This window comes from Anarhichas minor, unplaced genomic scaffold (genome assembly GCF_050575085.1).
Source record: "Anarhichas minor isolate MPS153535 unplaced genomic scaffold, ASM5057508v1 ptg000010l, whole genome shotgun sequence".
NCBI classification, from domain to species: domain Eukaryota; kingdom Metazoa; phylum Chordata; class Actinopteri; order Perciformes; family Anarhichadidae; genus Anarhichas; species Anarhichas minor.
This window is the reverse complement of record NW_027466456.1, coordinates 4,123,727-4,143,497: the sequence shown is the minus strand read 5'-3', so window position 1 is coordinate 4,143,497 and position 19,771 is coordinate 4,123,727. Positions and strand designations below refer to the sequence as shown.

Sequence of the window (19,771 nt, the reverse complement as noted above, 5' to 3'; positions counted from 1 at the left end):
TGTTTACAGTGAGTGAAAGCCTATTTTTCCTCTATGAAGCTGACGGTGTATGAACAGTGTTCACCTTGAAACAGGTGGCTCCTCTGCTCTCTCTTCAGGAGCTGGAGGGACACTCACTGCCACTGGAGGCTGCTCGGGAGGTCGAGGTTCCTCCAGCGGCACCTCAGAAATAGGTTCAGGCCCCAGGAGCTCGGTGCCTGGAGCTGGGACCTGCAATGCCGTCGTTGGGGTGGCGGTTGAGAGTGCTGGCTGGGTGAGTGCGAATGGAGGCTTGGTGGATTCTGCACTGAAAGGGGGCAACGTGTCGTCCTGTTTGACTGGAGGTAGACTGGGAGCTGTGCTGGGGGGCTGGAGCTGATCATGGGCTGGCCGCTGCTGATGCAACGTCGCCTGCTTCTCCAGCGGTGGCCTGGCGGAGGACAGACCATTAGTGGGGGGCATCAGGGTGGGGGCAGCGCTCGTGGGTGTTGGGGTGTAGGGCGGCTCCTGGTCTTCACTGAGAGTGCCATCAAGTGGATACATTTCTTCTCCTTCCTCAAAAGGTATCTCCTCCTCATCCTCGTAGTTGTACTCGCCTCCCTCCACGTATATGTCGCCCTCTCCTTCGGCATACAGCGCCCCCTCTTCCCCTCCGTCTTTGAGGTAGCCGCCCTCGTCGCTGTAGACACCTTGGGGGTCCTCACCATCCCAGCCTGGGGAATCCTCTTTGCCGTAGCTGACGGAGGAGTGGCAGGAGTGGTAGGAGTCGTTTTCCTCGTAGAACTCCGACCCTCGCAAGCTCTCGCCATCCCTGGCGACAAACTCCTCGCTGAGCTGAGAGCTGCCTCGACTCAACTCGCCCGACGAGGCGTAACGACTGTCGGTGGGACTGAGGGGAGGGGGAGATACAGACACCCGTTACATAAACACACCCACACAGGTTCAAATGAAAACTTTCCACACTTGCACAATGAGGAGTTTGGCTTTCACAGTGACACTTAAGGAACTTGTGTTGGGGCCAGGGAGGGAGACAGCTAACCAATTGGAACAGAGGAGTGTCTTTATCCAACCAATGAGACAAATCAGGAGGGGTTTGGGCTAGTGATGCATCTACGTAACTACAAGGAGAGTCATCCTTTTAGTAATGGGTTAATACAGCAACACACGGCATACAAAAGCACAAGATTAGCAAAAACACAAGAACACATTTTTCATGAATCAGAGATATAAATAGACCTATTCAGTGAACCTGGAGAGGCTGAGGGTAATTTATTACCCTGACAGAACAAAACCAGTCTCTCTTTGCAGATAAATAAGTGAATAATATTTATTTACGATGATAAATGAGGCTATTAGGCATTGAGGCAGACTATGAGTCAGAGAGAGACGCATGCAAAAACAATTTCTCACACACACACACACACACACACACACACACACACACACACACACACACACACACACACACACACACACACACACACACACACACACACACACACACACAATTGTTTTGTTTCTATTGATTACAGTCATGTTGGTTCAATAACGCATGATGCAGGAGCAGTAAAGGAGAGAACTGTATAATGGCTTTTGGCTGTGAGCCAGAGGGAATACACAAGTATCGATGAACGGACACATAAACACGCACACAATGACGACACTCCTGTTCTTTTCTATTCATCACCTATCTCACGATCTCCCTCTCGTCCAACACAAAGACTGACACAGACAGTGACAAATGCTTGCATAATGTTTGCGTCTACGCACATGTCTGCCCTCTTTCTTAGCAAAGAACAAAAAAACATGATGAAATGAGGAAGACAATGTACGTAATCTGTCTTGGCCTCTCTGCTGCCCCATTATTAGGCTGACTGCCTCCTGCTGTCTTGGTGGAAACAAGTGGAAATTAAACGTGTAGAATTAACAAGTATGGGACACCCAGAACAAGACAGGGCTCTTCTTAAGGTCTCACATTCAGGATGAGGCTGTAATAATAGGCTGCCGCGACAACAGATTCTCTCACACACACACACATGCGTATTCACACAGGCTCTTACACAAACTCCGACAATTAACCTCTCTGTCTCTGACTGTTATGAGATGACACGCACATACACAGACACACACAACTCGTCAATCACTCACCCACACACAAAAACACAAAACTGCGCAAAACTCATAAGAGTCCAACAAAGGCGAAGATGAGAGTGATACATCATTTGTGATACGGATTTGTGATTGTTCACCAGGAGGAACACAGTAGATATAGATGCAGGAGCAGTAGTTTTCAATAAAATAGTAGAGAATATACATATACAGAGATAGGGTAAGAGCGCATGCATGCAAGCACAGCGAGCGAGGAGGACGGGACAAGTCCACCACTGACGTCACAGCGAGACGGAGTCACAGGCCGGAGCAAGAGAAGGAAGAGGAGAAGGAGTTGGAGAGGAGGTACAGAGACCCACCTATCGGACAGTGAATGCCTACTGTCTAGAGAATACTGACGACTGGTGCGCCGGCTCGACCCTGAGCCTGAGTCGATATCGCTGCGCCCGTTGGTGGCCGAGTCTAAACTACCATAGAGTCTGGTCAGAGGAGTAAGGAGGGAGGTAGGGGGAGAGGGAAGAGGTGGGAGAGGAGCATCAGTGGAGCTCAGTGCAAATCTTTCAAAGAAAGTTCTAACCAAACTGAGCCTCTGCACGACCCGGTTACAGGTTGGGGTTCACAGTTTTTCAAGCTCGTCTTAAAATAACAGTCAGGTGTAAATATGAACTATGAGGCAATTTTTGCTTGCTGTAATTATTCCTTCTGTTCATACTGGCCATTAAAAAATCCCTTCCCGTTGTGCTCACAATGTAAATAATAGGGTAAAACAGTTCTGTACCAAAATGTCTTCCAAGTTTTACCCTTCTTCACACAGACACTTGAAGATGGATTTTACTCATCTGAATCTAACCAAATGAAAAGGTCAAACTTTCAGCTTGTTTGGAGCATTGCATGACTTCTAATCATCCGACACCTTTAAAAATAAAAGTTCAAAACATATTTCAGAAATACTGTTATTTTCTGCACAAAATGGTGCAGAGATCACATGGGGTTTCTGATGCTCACGCACTCAACGTGCACACACGCATTCACACATGCACATGAAAGATAACCACAAAGGCCCACTTCATACTGTACATGACCTGTATACAAGAACAGTGCTGCCCCAGCGTGCTTGTATACACTGAGGCCAGGGTTATTCTCTAAAAGAGGAGAGCACAGTGGGACAACATGTTACCATGTACAATACAGTGAAACAAAACAAGGCCACAGGGACTGAGCTGTCTCAGGGTTAAACGTTAGTCTTCAAATAGGAATATCTGCTTAAGATGGGGAGTGTGATATTACGACTTTAATATTAAACATTCGTCTTTTGGTGTTCTTCTCTTTCTGTCTCATCCAAAACAAACCCTTTATCCCTGTTGTTTATCCATTATGACATCCAGCCATGGTAATCTCATGAAAAGGAAACCACTCAGTTGTGGCTACGAAGTGCCTGCAGGTGCTCGTTACCTCATGGCTCCGTGGTCGTAGTTCAGCTCATGGATGTCTTCGTTGTAGGATTGTATGTACTGCTCCTGCCTCATGGGATACTGGTGCATGGAGGCGTTGGGCTGCGAGGTGGTGTAGTAGGGAGGCGGGATGCTGTTACTGGTCTCGCTGCGGTAGTCGCTGTCCCTGTCCTCCACGGCGCTGTCTTGATCCTCGTCTGTTCACACGAACACAGCAGGAGACGAGAAGAGGACGACGGGTCAGAATTGTATTACACAGTATTTTTGTATAGTGCACGTGTGTGCGCAATGATGTGACAAAAAAACAAACAAACACAAGATTAATAGAGCAAATTAAAAAGTATGCTAAAATGTTTATATATTTTCCAAAAAAATGTATGTTTTTATGTTGTAATCCTACTTAATATATTTTTTGTTTAATTTATACATTAGATACCTGATACTTTCTGATTGATAATTGTCGTATTTGCATCATTACGACAAAGACTATTATCTATTTTACTATCTCATAGTCCACAGTGGAAATGACGCTCTTGAAAAAACTCATATGCATCTTCAGCAAACACCACAGAGATTAATTTACTATAACTTCACTGAATCTAATTCTACCAGATTGACTTTAAATCCATTTGGAGAATATAGATTTGAGCTGAAAGGAAGTGCAGAGAGGTTCAGAGAGATATTTGCATGGCAGCTTACGGTCTCTGAGGAAAACTACACAAGGAGATCATTACATTAAGTGAGACATGGACAATAAATACAGACTTACTCTAAGTCATTAGCAGAAACGCATGAAAGAAACTTACTTTGTTGATCTCCCCACAGACTCCAATTACCTGCAAGGAGATAAAGCGTTGGGGAAACCAAATTAGGTTTGGGCGACAAATTAAACACATCAACAGTCCACAAAGTCAGGTAAACAAACATGCACAGCCCTGATAAATCCTTATTTAAAGATGTAAATATGTGTGCAAAGGGTTCTCAAGTCAGTGTGTGTGTACATGTGTGTGAGTAAAGAAACACACAAGGTCTTTAGAGAAGCTTAGATCAAAATAAGCTTTTGTACAGATGCTGCTGGCCTTGGTGCTGCTAAGTAAGTAAGAACAGATAAAACACACATGCTGTTATCATCTACGCACACACAGGCATCGTGCCACCATCCAACCCGTCTGTCCACGGATTTATACAATACACACTTGCTCCCTGTGTCATCATCACTCAGACAGACAGACAGACAGGATGTTGTGTGTCTGACAACCAATCATATGTCCATTCACATTCATCATACATCTAGCACCTATAAGTCATTCTACTCGTGATCGGTCTCATCAGCTTTCCTCCCTCCACCCTCCATCCTTCTTCTCTCAGCCTCATTTCTACCTCCCGTCTAGTCTCGTTCTCAGTGCGAAGGAGCAGAGGGGGTGAGGAAGAAAAAAAAACGGAACAGGAGGAGGCGGACGTAGAATTGACACTCACAGCACTGTGTGGTTGGTGCGTGGAGAGGTCGCTCCTGTTCTTCTTGATCGGCATACTGAGAGGGGAAAAAACAACAACACACATTTTAGAAAGTAAGATCCAGCGCTTCTTCTGAGGAAAATCGCTGGTAAGAATATCGACTCTGTAATTCTGCTGTTATTGGCAGCCATGGAGTGTAATTAGAGAGAAATGAAGAGGAAACACTGAGTAGGAGAGGGATCATGAAAGAAAATAGGATAAAAAGGAAATATAATAAATAAGAAAATATAGATGGCAGATGGTGCAGAGAGATGGGACTGCGGAAGAGATTGAAGTTCTTACATCTTGATCCCTCATGGCATTTAGTTGTTCAAGTTTCTTGGCCCAGTATCTCGCCTCTTCCTCGGGAATGTCTGCAGCACACAACACAACCACGTTACTCTACTCAGCACATCAAATAGATATCTTTCTGTACAATAATCTATAAGCACTGGAATAGAACCAAAGAGCAATCCAATTGATTTCTTTCAACGTCATGGCAACAGTATTCGATAGTAATGGATTTACAACGCAATATCAATTAAAAGCACTCAATGCAGTGTTAGTACATTAGCGGATGCAGTAGCAGCAACAGCACTAGTACTCCAAGTGAATATCAAAGTGGTTGGGACATCAACTGCTTGTTGTAGTAACAGTTCTAATTCAAGCAACAGTGTTAAATGTTATCTTGCCGTTTTATTACATTTTATTGAAACATAGCCATATATCTAAAATGTAGCACGCATAAATGAAACAAGTTACAGAATAAAGCACAAGGTAGGATAAGCACGACTACGATGAGAGGACAAACCTAGCGGCAGTTCAAAGCGGGTGTCGAGCAGCAGCCTGTGAAAGGTCGGGTCTTTGGTTCCACAGATCTCATTCTCAGCCATGATCGCATTGGAGTCCAGAGTCAGCCACTGACCTGGACCCTCCTGGAAAAGATCGAGGAGCAGAGAAATATGGCTTCAGCTATACGTACTGCATGATACAAATATGCTGTTTTTCCTACTATGATGAGTCCAAATATCTGCGGTGAAAATGGTCTATTAGTGAGCTTTAGAGGTGCTGGTAGACATGTCTTTTTTTTGTAAACAATGTCTATTAGTTTTCTACAAACAATATCCCCCATTTCCCCACCTCAGTTCTCCAGACCAGAGAATAAATTACATTAACATATTAACACTAACAAAACAAAAACAAACCGGGTGTCATAAACTCACACACAAAAACTAAAGAGTAGCAACAACACAACAGTACCAAAATAAATACACAAACAAAAAATAAAAATACATCAAAATGAGTCCTAAACTCTAGGTAGTACTCTCAACATCATTGCTTGCTCAAAGGTGATTCTTATGTATATTATTTAAGGAAATTATAAGATTGTTGCCTTATGTGTATAAAGTGTACAATGTATTATGTATAAAAAGGTTTCCAGATTTCCTCAACACATTTTGTCTATTTCTAAATGTGTATGTTATCTTCACATTTTGACATTTTGTTAATCCATTCTTTTTTTTTCTTCCAATAACAATCAATAAGCTAACTAAAGTGTATATATACTGTATCTATATATATATATATATATATAGATATATATACACACGCACAATTTCTGTGTTTTTGAGTGGCCATGACTGAAAGAGTATCAAGGAACTATGTCATGGCAGCAACACTACAGGCCAAGTATTTTGGCCCGTTCTGAACAGGCACGTTATGAACGGGCACTGCACTTGTAAAACCTAATGCTGGGAGCCAGAGAGAGGAAGAGAGAGAGAGTGCGTACCTCATTGGACTGCCGTATGTCGCTCAGGGGGATCCATAAGGTGCCCACCATGGTGTCCCAGATTAGCCCTTTATTCCACACCTCCACTGTGAGGCCCAGATCCAGGCGGTTTATTTCACTGATCGGCAGAAAGAGGAAGAGGTGGATTAAGAAAAAGAGAAATTAGTTAGGAAAAAGGTGTGAGGAAGAGAGTGAAATAATACAGAATGTAAGAAAAAGCGGAGTGGAGACAGGCTTGTATAACGACACCTCACTGCACAGAGGGCTTTCAACAGAAACAGTCTATGTCATCGGGAGCTGCACTTAAATCTGGAGATGGATATGCACTGGGATTCAATCTGCAGAGGGAAATGAGTCACTCCTCATGAAGATGGAAATAGTAGGTGATTGTCAACTAGGCTGCTGGCAGGATAGAAGAGAGAGCCCAGATAGGACAACAGCAGAGACCATCTATATTTCTGTATGACAAACATCAGTGAACTCATCGTTACTCATCTTTCCATCAAGCAACGCTGATATACAGCAAATATAACTAGGATTTGTAAAGTGATTACAAATCTGACTGGCAGATTATCAGATCACTAAGCATCTCTTATTGTCAGGCAGTGCGCTTCCCCGAGCCCACCGGCTGTCTTAATTGAAAACCTAATAATAACCACAGCTTTGATATGTAAACACATCGTTCTGTTTCCTTGGAAAGGGGAGGAGGTAATCTGGCAAAAGACTGAATGTCGGGAAAGGGGAAAGAAATTGAGAGGAAAGGAGCGGGAGGAAGTGAGTGATCTAAAGAGAAGGTGTGTGTGTGTGTGTGTGTGTGTGTGTGTGTGTGTGTTTAGTTTAGTTTAAAGATATAGCTTAAGTAGATTAAACATAAAAGTAGTATCTGTTGTGTTTAGCTTTTCTTCCATTAAGTCAATTTTCTGGTGCCGTGTAATGAAGCTCAGAGAAACCCTCTCCACTGGGTGTGTGGACTCTGCTGGAGCAGGTGTTAGGTCATCCTCTCACTCTTCAAAGGAGCAGAGAGCGGAAGCAAGAAGAAGAGAGCAAAAATAACTCCCTTTAGGAAGTAGAACTGTCACAGCTGACCCTGCTGCTCCGTGTTACACAACATCTGTGTGACAGTACTCACTCCTTATTTAATGCCTATATTGAAACTACTTATTATTACCATTGACTTGCATCTGACAACTGATATTAACATGTAGATTCACAACCATAATTGCAACAGCAAACATATTGCATTCTCGAAATACGTCCAAGTGGACATACTTTAATGTCTGGCATTAAAGCCCATTGAAAGTTCCTCTCTTTAAGAGTAAAAAGACAAGTTCAAACTAAAAAGCTACTGTGCCAGCAAAGCCAGAGCTTAATACACAAAAGAGAACTCCATGCTAGTAGCAGCTAATGTAGCCTCGAGCCGCTAGCCTCGAGCAGAGATGAGGAGCTCAGATTTGTTTTTTATTTTCAAACTTGAAGTCTTCAGCCCCAGCTGACGCCGACTCGAGTGACATCACGCGAGGCAATTCATCCGATTTCATTCAGCTCCCTCTGGGGCCACAAAAGGCTTACAACCTGTTTTGCATATGCAGTAGTACTCCCTCAGGGCCTGATAACAGACATTCATGTGTATATCACAACTCTTGGCTTATCTGACACCTCATTTGATTAATCTAATGCCGCCTTTCTTGGTCACATAAACTTTAATGTGTACAGTTATGAGCCTCTCTGTAAAAAGAGAAGGCTCATTGCACTACCGGTGCTATTTAAAGGAGAAGGCAGTGAGGGGAGAAAGCGAGAGAGGAGGATGACTAGTGGGTGTGAAACGTAGGGAATGTAGTATGAAATAAGAGTCGAAAATGTGCAGCAAAGTCTGTCCCCCAATTAAGCAACGTACAGGCCGATTTACAGAAGAGGACTGAGGCTAAAAATAAGGAAAAGCCTGGTGAGATAAAAGAGGGCAGAAGATGTGAGAGAGCAAAAGAAGCACTCACAACATGAAGTCCTGCTCCCAGCACGGCTGAATGCCGCGCACAGCGATGGTTGTGCTCTTAACATTCTGCACCTTCAGGGTCACGTATGTGTTAAATTTCTCTGTAAAAAGTAGAATACAAATACCATTGGTCATGATACTGTGTGTGTTTATAGGAAACATTCTGATTCAGTGAAAAAAAGCAACTAATGGATGATATCCAACTCACCTTGGGGTCCATCGAGCTTGGCTTTCTTCACTGCAAACAAATTGAGAATACAAACAACAAATTAGGGAAAAAGGAGCTGTAATATCAAAATCAATAAAGTTTTCAAAGATTTCACATTTTCATGCTGCAAATATAACATTCAGTGAATCCTCAAAGGCTTTTCTCAGGCCTTTGCTTACAGCGTGATGTGACTTTAACCTACAGACCAGGCAGGCCTCTGCATGTAGCATGAAAGTACAGCTGGTGATTGACAGGAGCCTGGCATTTTTAAAAAGAGGGGGGGGGGAGAAGGCTGCTCTTCTCAGTCTAGGACTCCTCTTTCCTCTCTGGACAGAATGCCAGGATCTCAATATGAAAGCCTGCATCCGTTCAGCAGGAGATGTCAGGATCTCTGAGTCACTGGGCCAGTAGGACAGTTTGTGGAGGCGAGAGTAAAAGCTGATGCCAGGGAGGAGAGTGGCCACATACCTCGTCCTCTCTGAATGATGTATGTGCATGTATTCCTGGATGGTTGACAGCAGGGGGGTGGTGGATAAAAGATGGAGCGGTGCTGCTTTTCTGCCTAGCACAATAGAAGTGGCTCTGCTGAGGTGCCACTGCCGGCTCCTCCATGCAGGGACCTCTGGAGGTACCAAACTCACTTATAAAACCACAGTGACGTCAACAGTCTATTCATTATTCATTCAGTCCGGCACCCTGTCGATGCCCAGCATCCCCATGTTCAGCAGTGAGGTATTAATATTCAGAGCTATGGGTGGTTTTCTTTCTTTTTTTTTTTTTTTTTTTTTTTTTTATCCCTGCTGATTGCCTCTTTTCACTGATGTAACATTTCAGGAAAGAAATACGGGGAATAAGCATACTTTAAAGTCTAAATGGACCTTAACAGCAAGCCCGTAAAAAAATTCTCTGTCATGTTAGCATGTTTCCGCTTGGCTGCGAGAAGAATAGGTTTATAATGTATGACCTACAGTCCGACTCTCTGAAACAAAAATAACTAAATAAATAAAGACTCCCTGTTATTCAATCAAGAAACGCCTACACATTAGGGTAGCAGAAGTGACGCTGACAAAGAAACACACTCTGAGTCACTTCCTTAGTCAGTGGCAGCCGAACAAGCATGATAATCGTTGTGGACAAATTGGCTTCTAAAAATAGCGTCACCCCAGCAAACCCTTGGGATAATGCTTATTGCTTAAATATCGGTGTGATTCATGAGGCAGGTGGCGGAGCAAGTGGTTCGTAGCCCAAATTTAAAAGTAAAATCCACATCCTGATACTTCAGCTGCTGATGAGGCAGCCACACCTCAGCGGTAAGGAAGAATATTTTCCATGGAAGCCCAGAATAAAGACTTGTTGTCAACACTCTCCCTCTGTCTCATACACTGTCCTCTCCTCCCCATCAACCAGTCATCGGTCCTCTCACTCAATCACTCGCTCCTACTAGCTCCTCCTGCCATGTGGCGAGTATGCACGTGTGCTTCCTTTCTATCTCTTTCGCTCGTGCTCCATTAATCTCTCTGTGCAGCCGGATGCGGGCAGAGCGAGCTGCACCCCCAACACTAAAAATAACCACTTCAGTGTGACAGGGGTGGGAGTGCCATAATGGGGAGTGTGTGTGTGTTGGGAGGGGGTGCTTACAGCTCACAGGCATAAGACTAAACCACCACTGCTGCAGTTACTAAACACGGGAACGAATGAAAGAAAGTAGGTGAAAAGGAGTTACATATTTTCTGCAAACCCTCAAACCAATGTTGAGTCCCTGCCACAGCAATTACAGAATCTCATTTTCTCTTTCTTTGCCGGGGAAAATTGGACAAATACATTCACTCACGCCCCAGTGCAGACGACCTAAAGGGGCTTTTTTGATTTCCTGAGGTTTTCCAATCAAAAGCTTTCAAAGAGCCCACACTTCAGAGGACACTGACACCAGGAACAACAATACAAACCGGCAGACAGGGAACACAGTGAGGAAGAAACCTAAAGATGATGACAAAGAAAGGAGAAATGACTCAAGTGCAGAATTAAGAAAAACTGTTACACTGAGATTACTGTGATTATTATTACAGCGTGTGTTTGTGTCCTCTGCCAGATAACAATCGAGTCCCACACCTGCAGTGTACCTTGGGGAATATATCAACGTTGATCAGAGTATGACTGCTTTAAAAATAGGTGCAAAATATTTTAAGCTTCAAGCTTTTAACTTTAAGCTTTTAGAGAATATAGTATATAAACAGTATGTAGCCTTGGAATCATTCAAAGCAGAATATGAATACTACAGTGCTGTATATATCTCCATGCATACACGATTGATCCGTAGTCATTACTACAGTAACACAGCAATGTGTTTGAAATGGTAATAAGATAGAGAACTAGCCAAGGACGGGTTGTTGCTAAATTATATTCATCGCTGATGTTGCACTTTCTGCATTCATATGTAAATAGATGTTTGGATAATGCCTCAATGAGAGGAAGGTGACACTAATGAGGATGTCTCTCGCGGCTCACTCTGTTGGAAAGTTATCATGCTTGAATTGGCGTCTCGCTCCAGGAGGTGACAGTAAGAGGAAGGCTGCCAGAGCTGAATGCGCTTATTCAGCTTCTGTGGCACAGGCCATTAGCTCAAACAGTACATCCAACATCACGGGACATGGAAGTAAACGCACACACATCACTGCCCACTGCAGCGTTTATCAGCCCAACTCATGTTACCGTGCAGCATCTCAAGGTAAACCGCCGAGCTCATCATCCTCTCCATTTCTTCATTCTACTAACAGCCACCGTGAAAAGAAGATACCATCAATATAAACCTAGCTGCAGGAATATAACAGAGAGCGTAGAATCTAATGAGAGATGCCAGCAGAGACCTAAAATACATTGGGGTTGCTATGCCAACAAAGCCTCAGGACAGGGACCACCAACGAGCCTGGATTTCAATCCTGACAGCTGTGCAATCAGCTCTAGCACTGGCGTCAACAACGCAGCAGCCTCTTCATACACACGACAAGCCTGCTACAACCTCTCAGAGAATCTGCAGGCCAAGTTTGAAGCAGTCACTTTTACATCTTTCCCTCCCTTAGAAATCAGGCAGTGTATTCATCAAGTGTCTCAGGGGAGAGAATGAGACCAAACTGACCTAGAATATTCAGACTGCCGGTGCAAACGTGCTCCCAATGGAAGGCTCAGGGGTTATTAATGAGTTAACTGTGCAACTTGAGAAACAGATGATTTAAGAGAGCTGGAGATCTTTGAACTCAAACAGTTTTACATATTGTTATGCATCAAAATGTTGTCTCTTCATAAATCTGTCAGTCTTTTTTTTTAAATGTGTTGAATGAATGCTGACACGACATGAATTGATTTTAAGGTTGTGAGTGTTGTAAAACACAAGAACTTCTCCTTGTTAAGAGGCAGTGTAAAAAGCATTAATTAGTTACTCTAACAAGGGGGGGGGGGGGGGGGGGGGGGTTAATCCTAATGAAACTTTAAGTATTATTCTGGGATCTGGGGTTGACCAGAGGTTATTGAGAAAGTTACATGGGATCACAAGGGTAATAATATTTCACTCGGGAGACACAATCTGCACAATCTATCCATCCCGTTTGCTCTTGCACAGTAATGCACTTTAATTTAAATCTGACAGCAATAAGACTCAGATCAGGTTAATAGGAAGAAATAAAGTCTGGGACCTCCCGATACAAAATGTTCCACAACTTCACCAATAAAAACAAATATACTTGTACATTTTAGAAATCACCACATTATGCTTTAAACGTCATTATTACAGTGACTGAATGCCATTTAAGTCTTTAGGACTGATTCACCGACAATCCCTTACATGTAAAACATACAAAGTCTCTTTCGGGTATATTTGTTTCTCTGGAAAAATACGTCACAGTCATCATCATTGGCTTCATCCATCAAAGGACAAACAGCGCCTGAAGGAAGATATAATAATACAATACAGTTTAATGTGATGAGTCTGTTTATAGAGTAGAAAAACAATTTGGACCCCCATTGGGGAAATCTGAAATTATTCAAAGACGGAAATAAATCAAAAGAAGCAATTTCATTATAGAATGCTGCAACCAATCATGTGGCTTAAAGAAACATCCTACTGTAAGTATAACCGGTAGTCTGCTGCACACGCCTTTTTTATATTTTGGTCCGCGCAATTACGCATGAAAACTGAGATTTAAGGTCCACAGATGACTTCAGTTAAAACGTTCGATTTCTTTCTTTTTTTCTACATGAAACAAATAACACCTCGCGTTTATTTTACGGGGATGGGGGCGCAACTGAGAGTGGGTTACATCTTGTTTTACTATGTTTGACAGTGGCCGCCAGAAAGCATACACCTACTCCATAAATCGATCCGGTTGTAGCAATGGCAGGTTTTGTATAAAATGAGCCCAGACAGTCACCCAGTAGGAGCGAAATATGTCAGGTTAAGTAAATGTCAAAAAAAAATACATAGATTAGAAATATGCAGTGTTCGCCTTATTGATGAGATTTGCATTAACCTGACAATTAATAGCGTGGAAAATTAAAAATAAACGTTCCTGTGTAAGATGGCTATTCTTAAAATATTGATGAAGGCTCGTTATTCTAACAGGTGAATCCCCAAAAGCAGTAAAGAGAAGACTTGGTGATATTTAAGCCGCTCACACCAGCAGGTCGAGGAAATGCACAGCAAGACATGGACATGTTCTCTTACCTCCAACACACAGCAATGACATTTCTTATATGCGCCTTTAGTACAGGCTCCAGCTTCTTCACCCGCTTCCGTTATCGAGCGAATAATCTGTGCACAATATACAGCCTGGGAGGGAATCGTTGGGCTTGGAGGTGGAGAAGCCTGCCGTCGCTGGCAGAGACGGGGCCTGGCAGCGCTCGTTACGCCCGACAAAAATAAAATAAAATATTCACACTTCGAGTGAACGCCAGCGTCGCAATCCCCCGTCTTCTTCTTTTTGTTTTAATGGCGTGTCTCTCAAATTTGAGACTCTTTCCCACCCCCCTTCTGTCTCAGCTCTCCGCTCGCCAACACACAGCCATCTTGTTCAGCTTCAGCACCGCCGCTGCGTGGACAGCTCCTGCCAGTGACGTCAGGGCGGTGCTGATGGCGTGAAAAGGGGGTGGAGATGTCGTAACACCTGATTATTAGCCTCTCCCTCTGGATCTTCAACATGTTTTGTCAAAAAACATCTTAGGAAATCCTCAAATAATGACACACTAGCAACACTGTGTAAACTATTGTAATGATTGATTTTGTCAATATTACTTAGCACCAATTAGCAGTCAGTTAAAGGACTTCACTGGTCTTCACTGATAAGAGTCAGTTATAGGGGAAAGGTATGGAACACTTGATACTGCTCCTCTTCAGCAGAATTTCACCTGGAGAGCATGTTTTACAAGATTGAAGATGAACATGATGAGGGACACGAACCGTAACGAGGTGATTTAGATGAGCGATAGTTGACTAGAAGCAGAAGAAATACAGAACAAACAAAACAGATAACTCGTCACTATTAATGGCCCTGCCTTGGTGAGACCGAGTCAGTCAGTGTGTTGCATATTCACCCCAGTTCATCCCATCTTAACCCTTTCAGTTGACACCAGACTGATGTAGCCTTAAATAAAACTGTTCCAAGATTTAAGACTTTTTCCAGTGTTGGCAAACAGCTCCCCCTGCTGGTTAAACAACATCCCTACAGACTTAGTTCACCGAAAACACACACACACACACACACACACACACACCGAGGCATATTTGAGAGGGGGAAAACAAGTCGTTTTGTGATATGACTTTAACTTGAGACGGGGAATTTTATACAATTAAACAATTTTTAAAAAGTAAAGAAAATCAACATTTTCTCACATTCTCCTTTTGTTGGAAATATTTTCAGTATGGTTTAATGAACATTTCAGAAAATACAAATATACTTCACAAATATATAATATTGTGACATGTGAAACTGCTTGTCCATTCAACAACCTGCCATCATCAATGTCAATTCAAACATGTAAACCCAGACATTTCCTGTTCACCCTTTCCAGTTTTGTGTTTTTCATGCGTTCTAAATAATACTACACATTACCCCACCCATCAAATGCCAGATGGCATTTATTGTAAACAAATAACTAGGTTTGTCTTATTGGACAGGTCATGGGCCTGTAGGCAACTGCAGATACTACACAATGAGGTTAGGGTCAATCCAATTTGACTTAATTAAAGCAGATTTGAAGATAATATTACATTTAATGAAATTCCTGAAGTGTAAAAACCCTAAACCCTGGCACACAGATTTACATTCACAAAAACTCATGTGCATGACTACACATTTTCTACCTTATACACATATTCATAAAGAAGAGGCATGTAGACGCGGACTGTGTGTGTGTGGCGTTTTTTGAAGTGTTTGCACCCTTGCCTTTACTATCCTTGAGATATCCACATGCTCTGTTGATTGGCACTGACTTGACCTAACGCCACCGAGCCAGACACGTGTCCCTCTGATGCAGGAATGAAAGGGTCGCCAGCTGAAGTCTCCTCATAACTTCTCACTGACAACGAATTAAAGCACAGAGTTAGAAAAAAACAAAGAAAATATTCAGACATATACATACATACATACATACATACATACATACATACATGGGTATTGAGACTTGGGAACAAATTAGCAAGCCTCTGCTTGTGCTAATGCTCAAATCTGTTGAACGCACACCTCCTGATGAACAGGATGAAACGAGCAATTTACGACCAGTCTGTAAGAGTTTGGTGAACCCGACTTGGAGCTCTCATGCGAGTAAGCCTCACGAAAACATGAAGCCCAATATTTTAGCAACAACTCCTCACATTTAAACCCAGTTTAGCACGTAGAATTATACACGTCTGGTTTAAGCTTATGCTTTGATGGGAAAAAAAGATGACTGGTTGCTCATCTAATCCTATATTTAGGCAAAGTGAAGGATAGCAGATTCATCAGAAGAAGAAGCAGAGTGCATCAGCACACTGGATTACAGCCTCCAACCTTCTTTTTTTTAACACGTCAACCCTACCAGGTGGAGTCTGGATGAGATCAGTTACCTGTCTAGATGAGAGAGGACTTCGCAGAGCTGGCTGAGCAGCGCACGATGCTTGTGAGGGTTTCCCTCCAGCACTCCGCTGAGACGACTCAGGTAGGAGTCCAGGTTCCCATGAGACGCCGTCTCTCCGGTGCCTGTTCAGAAAAGTCACAGGAGAATAAATCTAGCAGAAAAATATAAATCGGATATCCATCCGTCTTCGTTAATGCATTTCTCCTCTGACTAAATACAGCCAACTGACTGCTGACCTGGCAGGGGAACTGATGACAGACTGTTGACCAATGTGTGTTTAATGGTCAGCAAGTTTTGGTGAAGAGCCTGGGTGCGCTTCTCGTCCAGCCCCAGTTCAGCCTCCAGGCGCTCTTTAGCACTGTACATGTCCTTTATGTGCCGCTGAAGCACCGCATTCTGCTCTTCAAACTCAATGTTGGCCTTACGAAGCCGTCGCAACTCAGCCTCTCGAGCTGAAAGCACAAACAAGGGAAAATAAAAACGGGATTAGGTGGGAGCACAAGATTATGTCTTGCGTGTCATATTGGATGGGATTTACTTTACAGTCGGGGGATTTGATAAAAATGTCCTATTAGCTAACAAAGTAATCGCACAATTTGCTTTAGAAGCCATCCGTAGTAGATTAATAGAACGATCGTTTCCTGTGTTCAGTTTCTCTGTTACCTTTGTTCTGATCGAGGAACTCCTCTGTGAAGATGGGGATGTCGAATCCTTTGGTGAGGTCACAAGCCTAAAGGACATAATCAGCAAATCAACAACTTAGCTGTTTGAAAAGGATGTGAAACTGACATCGCAGAATAAACGGTGACACGATCTGGACGTGTCATGTACCTTTGATACCGAAGACTCTGAATTAGTACTAATGATGACAGACGGAGTGTCTTCTGAAAGAGAAAAGATGTGCATATTACAGCTCACGCGGCACAGAGTCATGAAATAACGCACACAAACTCTCGTGGTGTGATGTGCAACACGTATGTGGAGCTCCGTTGTCGTCACCTTTCTTGATCCTCTTGTCTTGTATCTTAGCGGTGGTGATGTGATAGGCCTCAGTCTGCTGATAATCCTTCAGTTCCTGGGCATACTGCATCTTCTCCCGCTCCGCCTCGTCCAGGTAGCGCTGTCGGTGCAAAGATAATGTAGTGCCGCTTTACTGAGGGAAGAATTTGGTCTCGCTGTGACCGGTTAGTCCATCAATGAGCCTGCCGCTGAGCGGGAAGTAGCAGGCTAACCTTAGCAGTTATAATATTCTCATAAGACCTTGCCGGATATACGTGTATAATATATATTATAATAAACAATACATGTTAAAGCTTACCTGTTTGTCATTCAGGGCTAATTGTGTCCACTCTGCTCCAAGTCTCTTGGTGATTTCTGGGAACGGTAAGTCAGGGTATCTGGCCCGCATACGTTCTCGGCGTTCATTCAGGAAGCGGACGTATCCCGTCACCGGTGCCTTGGGACCATTTGGTAGCACCTTCTTTCTTTTCTTTCCCTTCGGCCAGCCTCTCTTCTTTGGCTGCAGAGGGGGGGAAACAACACTCACATGAAGGCGGGGGCTGCTCCCTCATCCGTGCTACTCAGCAGACAACTATCAAATTGTATTACGTTAAAGTAAGAGGTATTTCTTTATGAGTTAGGGTTATAAATATTAACTGACACAGTTTGTCCTTGTTATTTTGTTTTATTAGTTAATAAAGTAACTATCTATCTATTCTGCTCAACAGGACATTGTCCTACAAGAGCATATATGTTATATATTGCAGGATGGTTGTAGTAGTGTGAATTACTTTTAGCCATCTAATAAAATGAGAACCGAGTGTGTTTACAGTTCAAGATCTTTGGTTGCAAAGACAGCCTTACTCCTCCAACTAAGGAGGCAGAAGTCCTTTACGGAGCCTGTTGGTCAGATGCCGCAGCACTCACCTCTTCTTGTGGTTGATCTGCTGAATGTGAAGGTCTGGACTGCTGCGATGCATCACCCTGCTCTTGTTTGATCCCACCCATGACCACCGTGCACGGACGATGTAACTGGGTTAATCTGTTAGGGGTTTACGTGGTGGGGAGAAGCCTGTGCAGAATAACATAGGAGACGCTGTTAAAAAAAAAAGGAAAGAAAAAAAAAAAGATGCGAGCGACAGTAAAATCCAGCAATAATGTCCTCGCAGGGATGCCGCTTCTTAAGCTAACCTGACTGCTAGCAGTCCAATGCGGCTAACTGTTAACACACACACACACACACACGCGCACACACACACACACACACACACACACACACAACGGACAATAGCCAAACAAAAAGCGAATCCAAACCGCTCACTCTTCACAAGAAAAGAACAATGAAATACAGGAAAAATGTGTATTCAGACACACTGTTTAGTCGCTACAGACAATGGGAGTTATATAGAATCGTTTCTACTTTTTTGGGGGGATAAACGTCTTCTAACTCACCCGATAATGATTCCCTCAGCCAAACAGGAAGTGAAGCCTGTCTGCCCTCTGATTGGTCGGCACGGAGAGTCCCTTTTAATAAGGTGTATTCACAGAGATCCCGTTGACTTTCTTTTCCTGTATATTATTCACTATATTTAAGTAATTTGTATTTTACTTTTTTACTATTTTAGGTTTATAAGATGACAAAATGTTTGTTATTATGCAGTTATGAAATGCATGATATTCTGTAATTGTTTGTGTATGGAATTTGGATAAAGTTTTTTTGTTTTTTTTAAGTGAAGCAACGATTTGTCCTCAAACTCAATAAAAAAAATCTAACTCCACGCCCACACACTTGAGAAATATCTGCAATTAATTAATGTAGGCAAAACGTTATTACAGTTAAGTTAGTATCGATGCAATGTTTCCATGTGTTCTTTTGTTTGTTTTGTTGGGAATGATGAATATATTATAGTCTGACCAAACTTTCTCTGCTAACTATTCCTACTTCTTCCCTTCCTTCACGCAGATTACTGCCAGCAATGCAGCGCAGCATCAGCTTTTTAGCATCGCAATTCATTCAGAAATAGTTTTTCTAATTCTACATTTCATACTGTGTACTATTCAGTACATTTGGTTAGATACCACACTTCATTTTGTTTTCTCCGTACTTGTGCTCTGTGCAATGCCAGTAAACTTGAATCTAATCTAAGTAGGGAGTTGCCTCTGTCTATTTGGAAAGTTAAGAATCATGAATGTTTACTGCCCTCCACTGGTCACAGTGAGGAACTGCAACAAATAGATTAGATGAAGTCAGTCAACGCAGACCTGGAGGTGAACCTCCTGTAAATCATTTCAAATTCACAAAGAAAAAGAAAATATCGTGAAATTATAACATGAATTGATCTGTGGACATGATTGGCTGTTCTCTAACTTGCTTGGACAGAATTGTATGATAGGCTACAAATACATGACAGCAAAACTCAACCTTGATTCCAGAAAGTACACGTTAGTTATGGAGTACTGGCTCCATTGTACCTTTTTTACAACTCAACTTATTATAACTGGATCCAAACCTAGGTTTAGAAAGCATCAGCTCTACCGGTATTGCCCAGCTTGCTCAGTTATTTTCCCCACATAACCTGTAGTAAGACTGGCAAAAGTGTTTTGCTACATCAGCAATCTAAAAAAAAGTTTGTTCTTGGTTTCTTGCCTGG

At 42.8% G+C, this 19,771-nt stretch overlaps 2 protein-coding genes across 2 annotated transcripts in view; both read right to left on the bottom strand.

Moving 5' to 3' along the window:
• Positions 1 to 14,767, bottom strand: part of unc13a (unc-13 homolog A (C. elegans)) — a 46,108-nt gene extending 31,341 nt beyond the window's left edge. Inside the window, exons 1-11 of the mRNA XM_076087687.1 lie at positions 13,735 to 14,767; positions 9,021 to 9,050; positions 8,814 to 8,913; positions 6,823 to 6,940; positions 5,845 to 5,968; positions 5,337 to 5,407; positions 5,016 to 5,070; positions 4,346 to 4,375; positions 3,541 to 3,736; positions 2,448 to 2,567; positions 65 to 868 (exon numbers count right to left, since the gene is read on the bottom strand). Of these exons, the coding sequence (XP_075943802.1) occupies positions 65 to 868; positions 2,448 to 2,567; positions 3,541 to 3,736; positions 4,346 to 4,375; positions 5,016 to 5,070; positions 5,337 to 5,407; positions 5,845 to 5,968; positions 6,823 to 6,940; positions 8,814 to 8,913; positions 9,021 to 9,050; positions 13,735 to 13,756 (1,670 nt within the window). The 5' untranslated portion in view covers positions 13,757 to 14,767. The remainder of the gene's footprint in view (positions 1 to 64; positions 869 to 2,447; positions 2,568 to 3,540; positions 3,737 to 4,345; positions 4,376 to 5,015; positions 5,071 to 5,336; positions 5,408 to 5,844; positions 5,969 to 6,822; positions 6,941 to 8,813; positions 8,914 to 9,020; positions 9,051 to 13,734) is intronic.
• A 138-nt stretch (positions 14,768 to 14,905) lies between these two features.
• hmg20b (high mobility group 20B) lies at positions 14,906 to 18,726 on the bottom strand. Its single transcript, XM_076087677.1, has 9 exons — positions 18,573 to 18,726; positions 18,048 to 18,192; positions 17,440 to 17,640; positions 17,121 to 17,241; positions 16,953 to 17,005; positions 16,785 to 16,851; positions 16,358 to 16,573; positions 16,111 to 16,243; positions 14,906 to 15,584 (listed from the first exon to the last, which is right to left on the bottom strand). Exons 2-9 carry the CDS (start codon positions 18,126 to 18,128, stop codon positions 15,572 to 15,574), a joined length of 885 nt encoding a protein of 294 aa, XP_075943792.1. The 5' UTR covers positions 18,129 to 18,192; positions 18,573 to 18,726; the 3' UTR covers positions 14,906 to 15,571.
• Between the last annotated feature and the right edge of the window lie 1,045 nt (positions 18,727 to 19,771).

What these genes read in the sequence shown, in the direction of transcription:
- hmg20b (XM_076087677.1), bottom strand. Translation starts at nt 18,128, where the DNA reads ATGGGTGGGATCAAACAAGAGCAGGGTGATGCATCGCAGCAGTCCAGA. An exon ending in AGACAAGAGGATCAAGAAAG is followed by an intron (nt 17,006 to 17,120) that starts GTGACGACAACG and finishes TTTCTCTTTCAG; the next exon opens with AAGACACTCCGTCTGTCATC. An exon ending in GTTCCTCGATCAGAACAAAG is followed by an intron (nt 16,574 to 16,784) that starts GTAACAGAGAAA and finishes TTGTGCTTTCAG; the next exon opens with CTCGAGAGGCTGAGTTGCGA.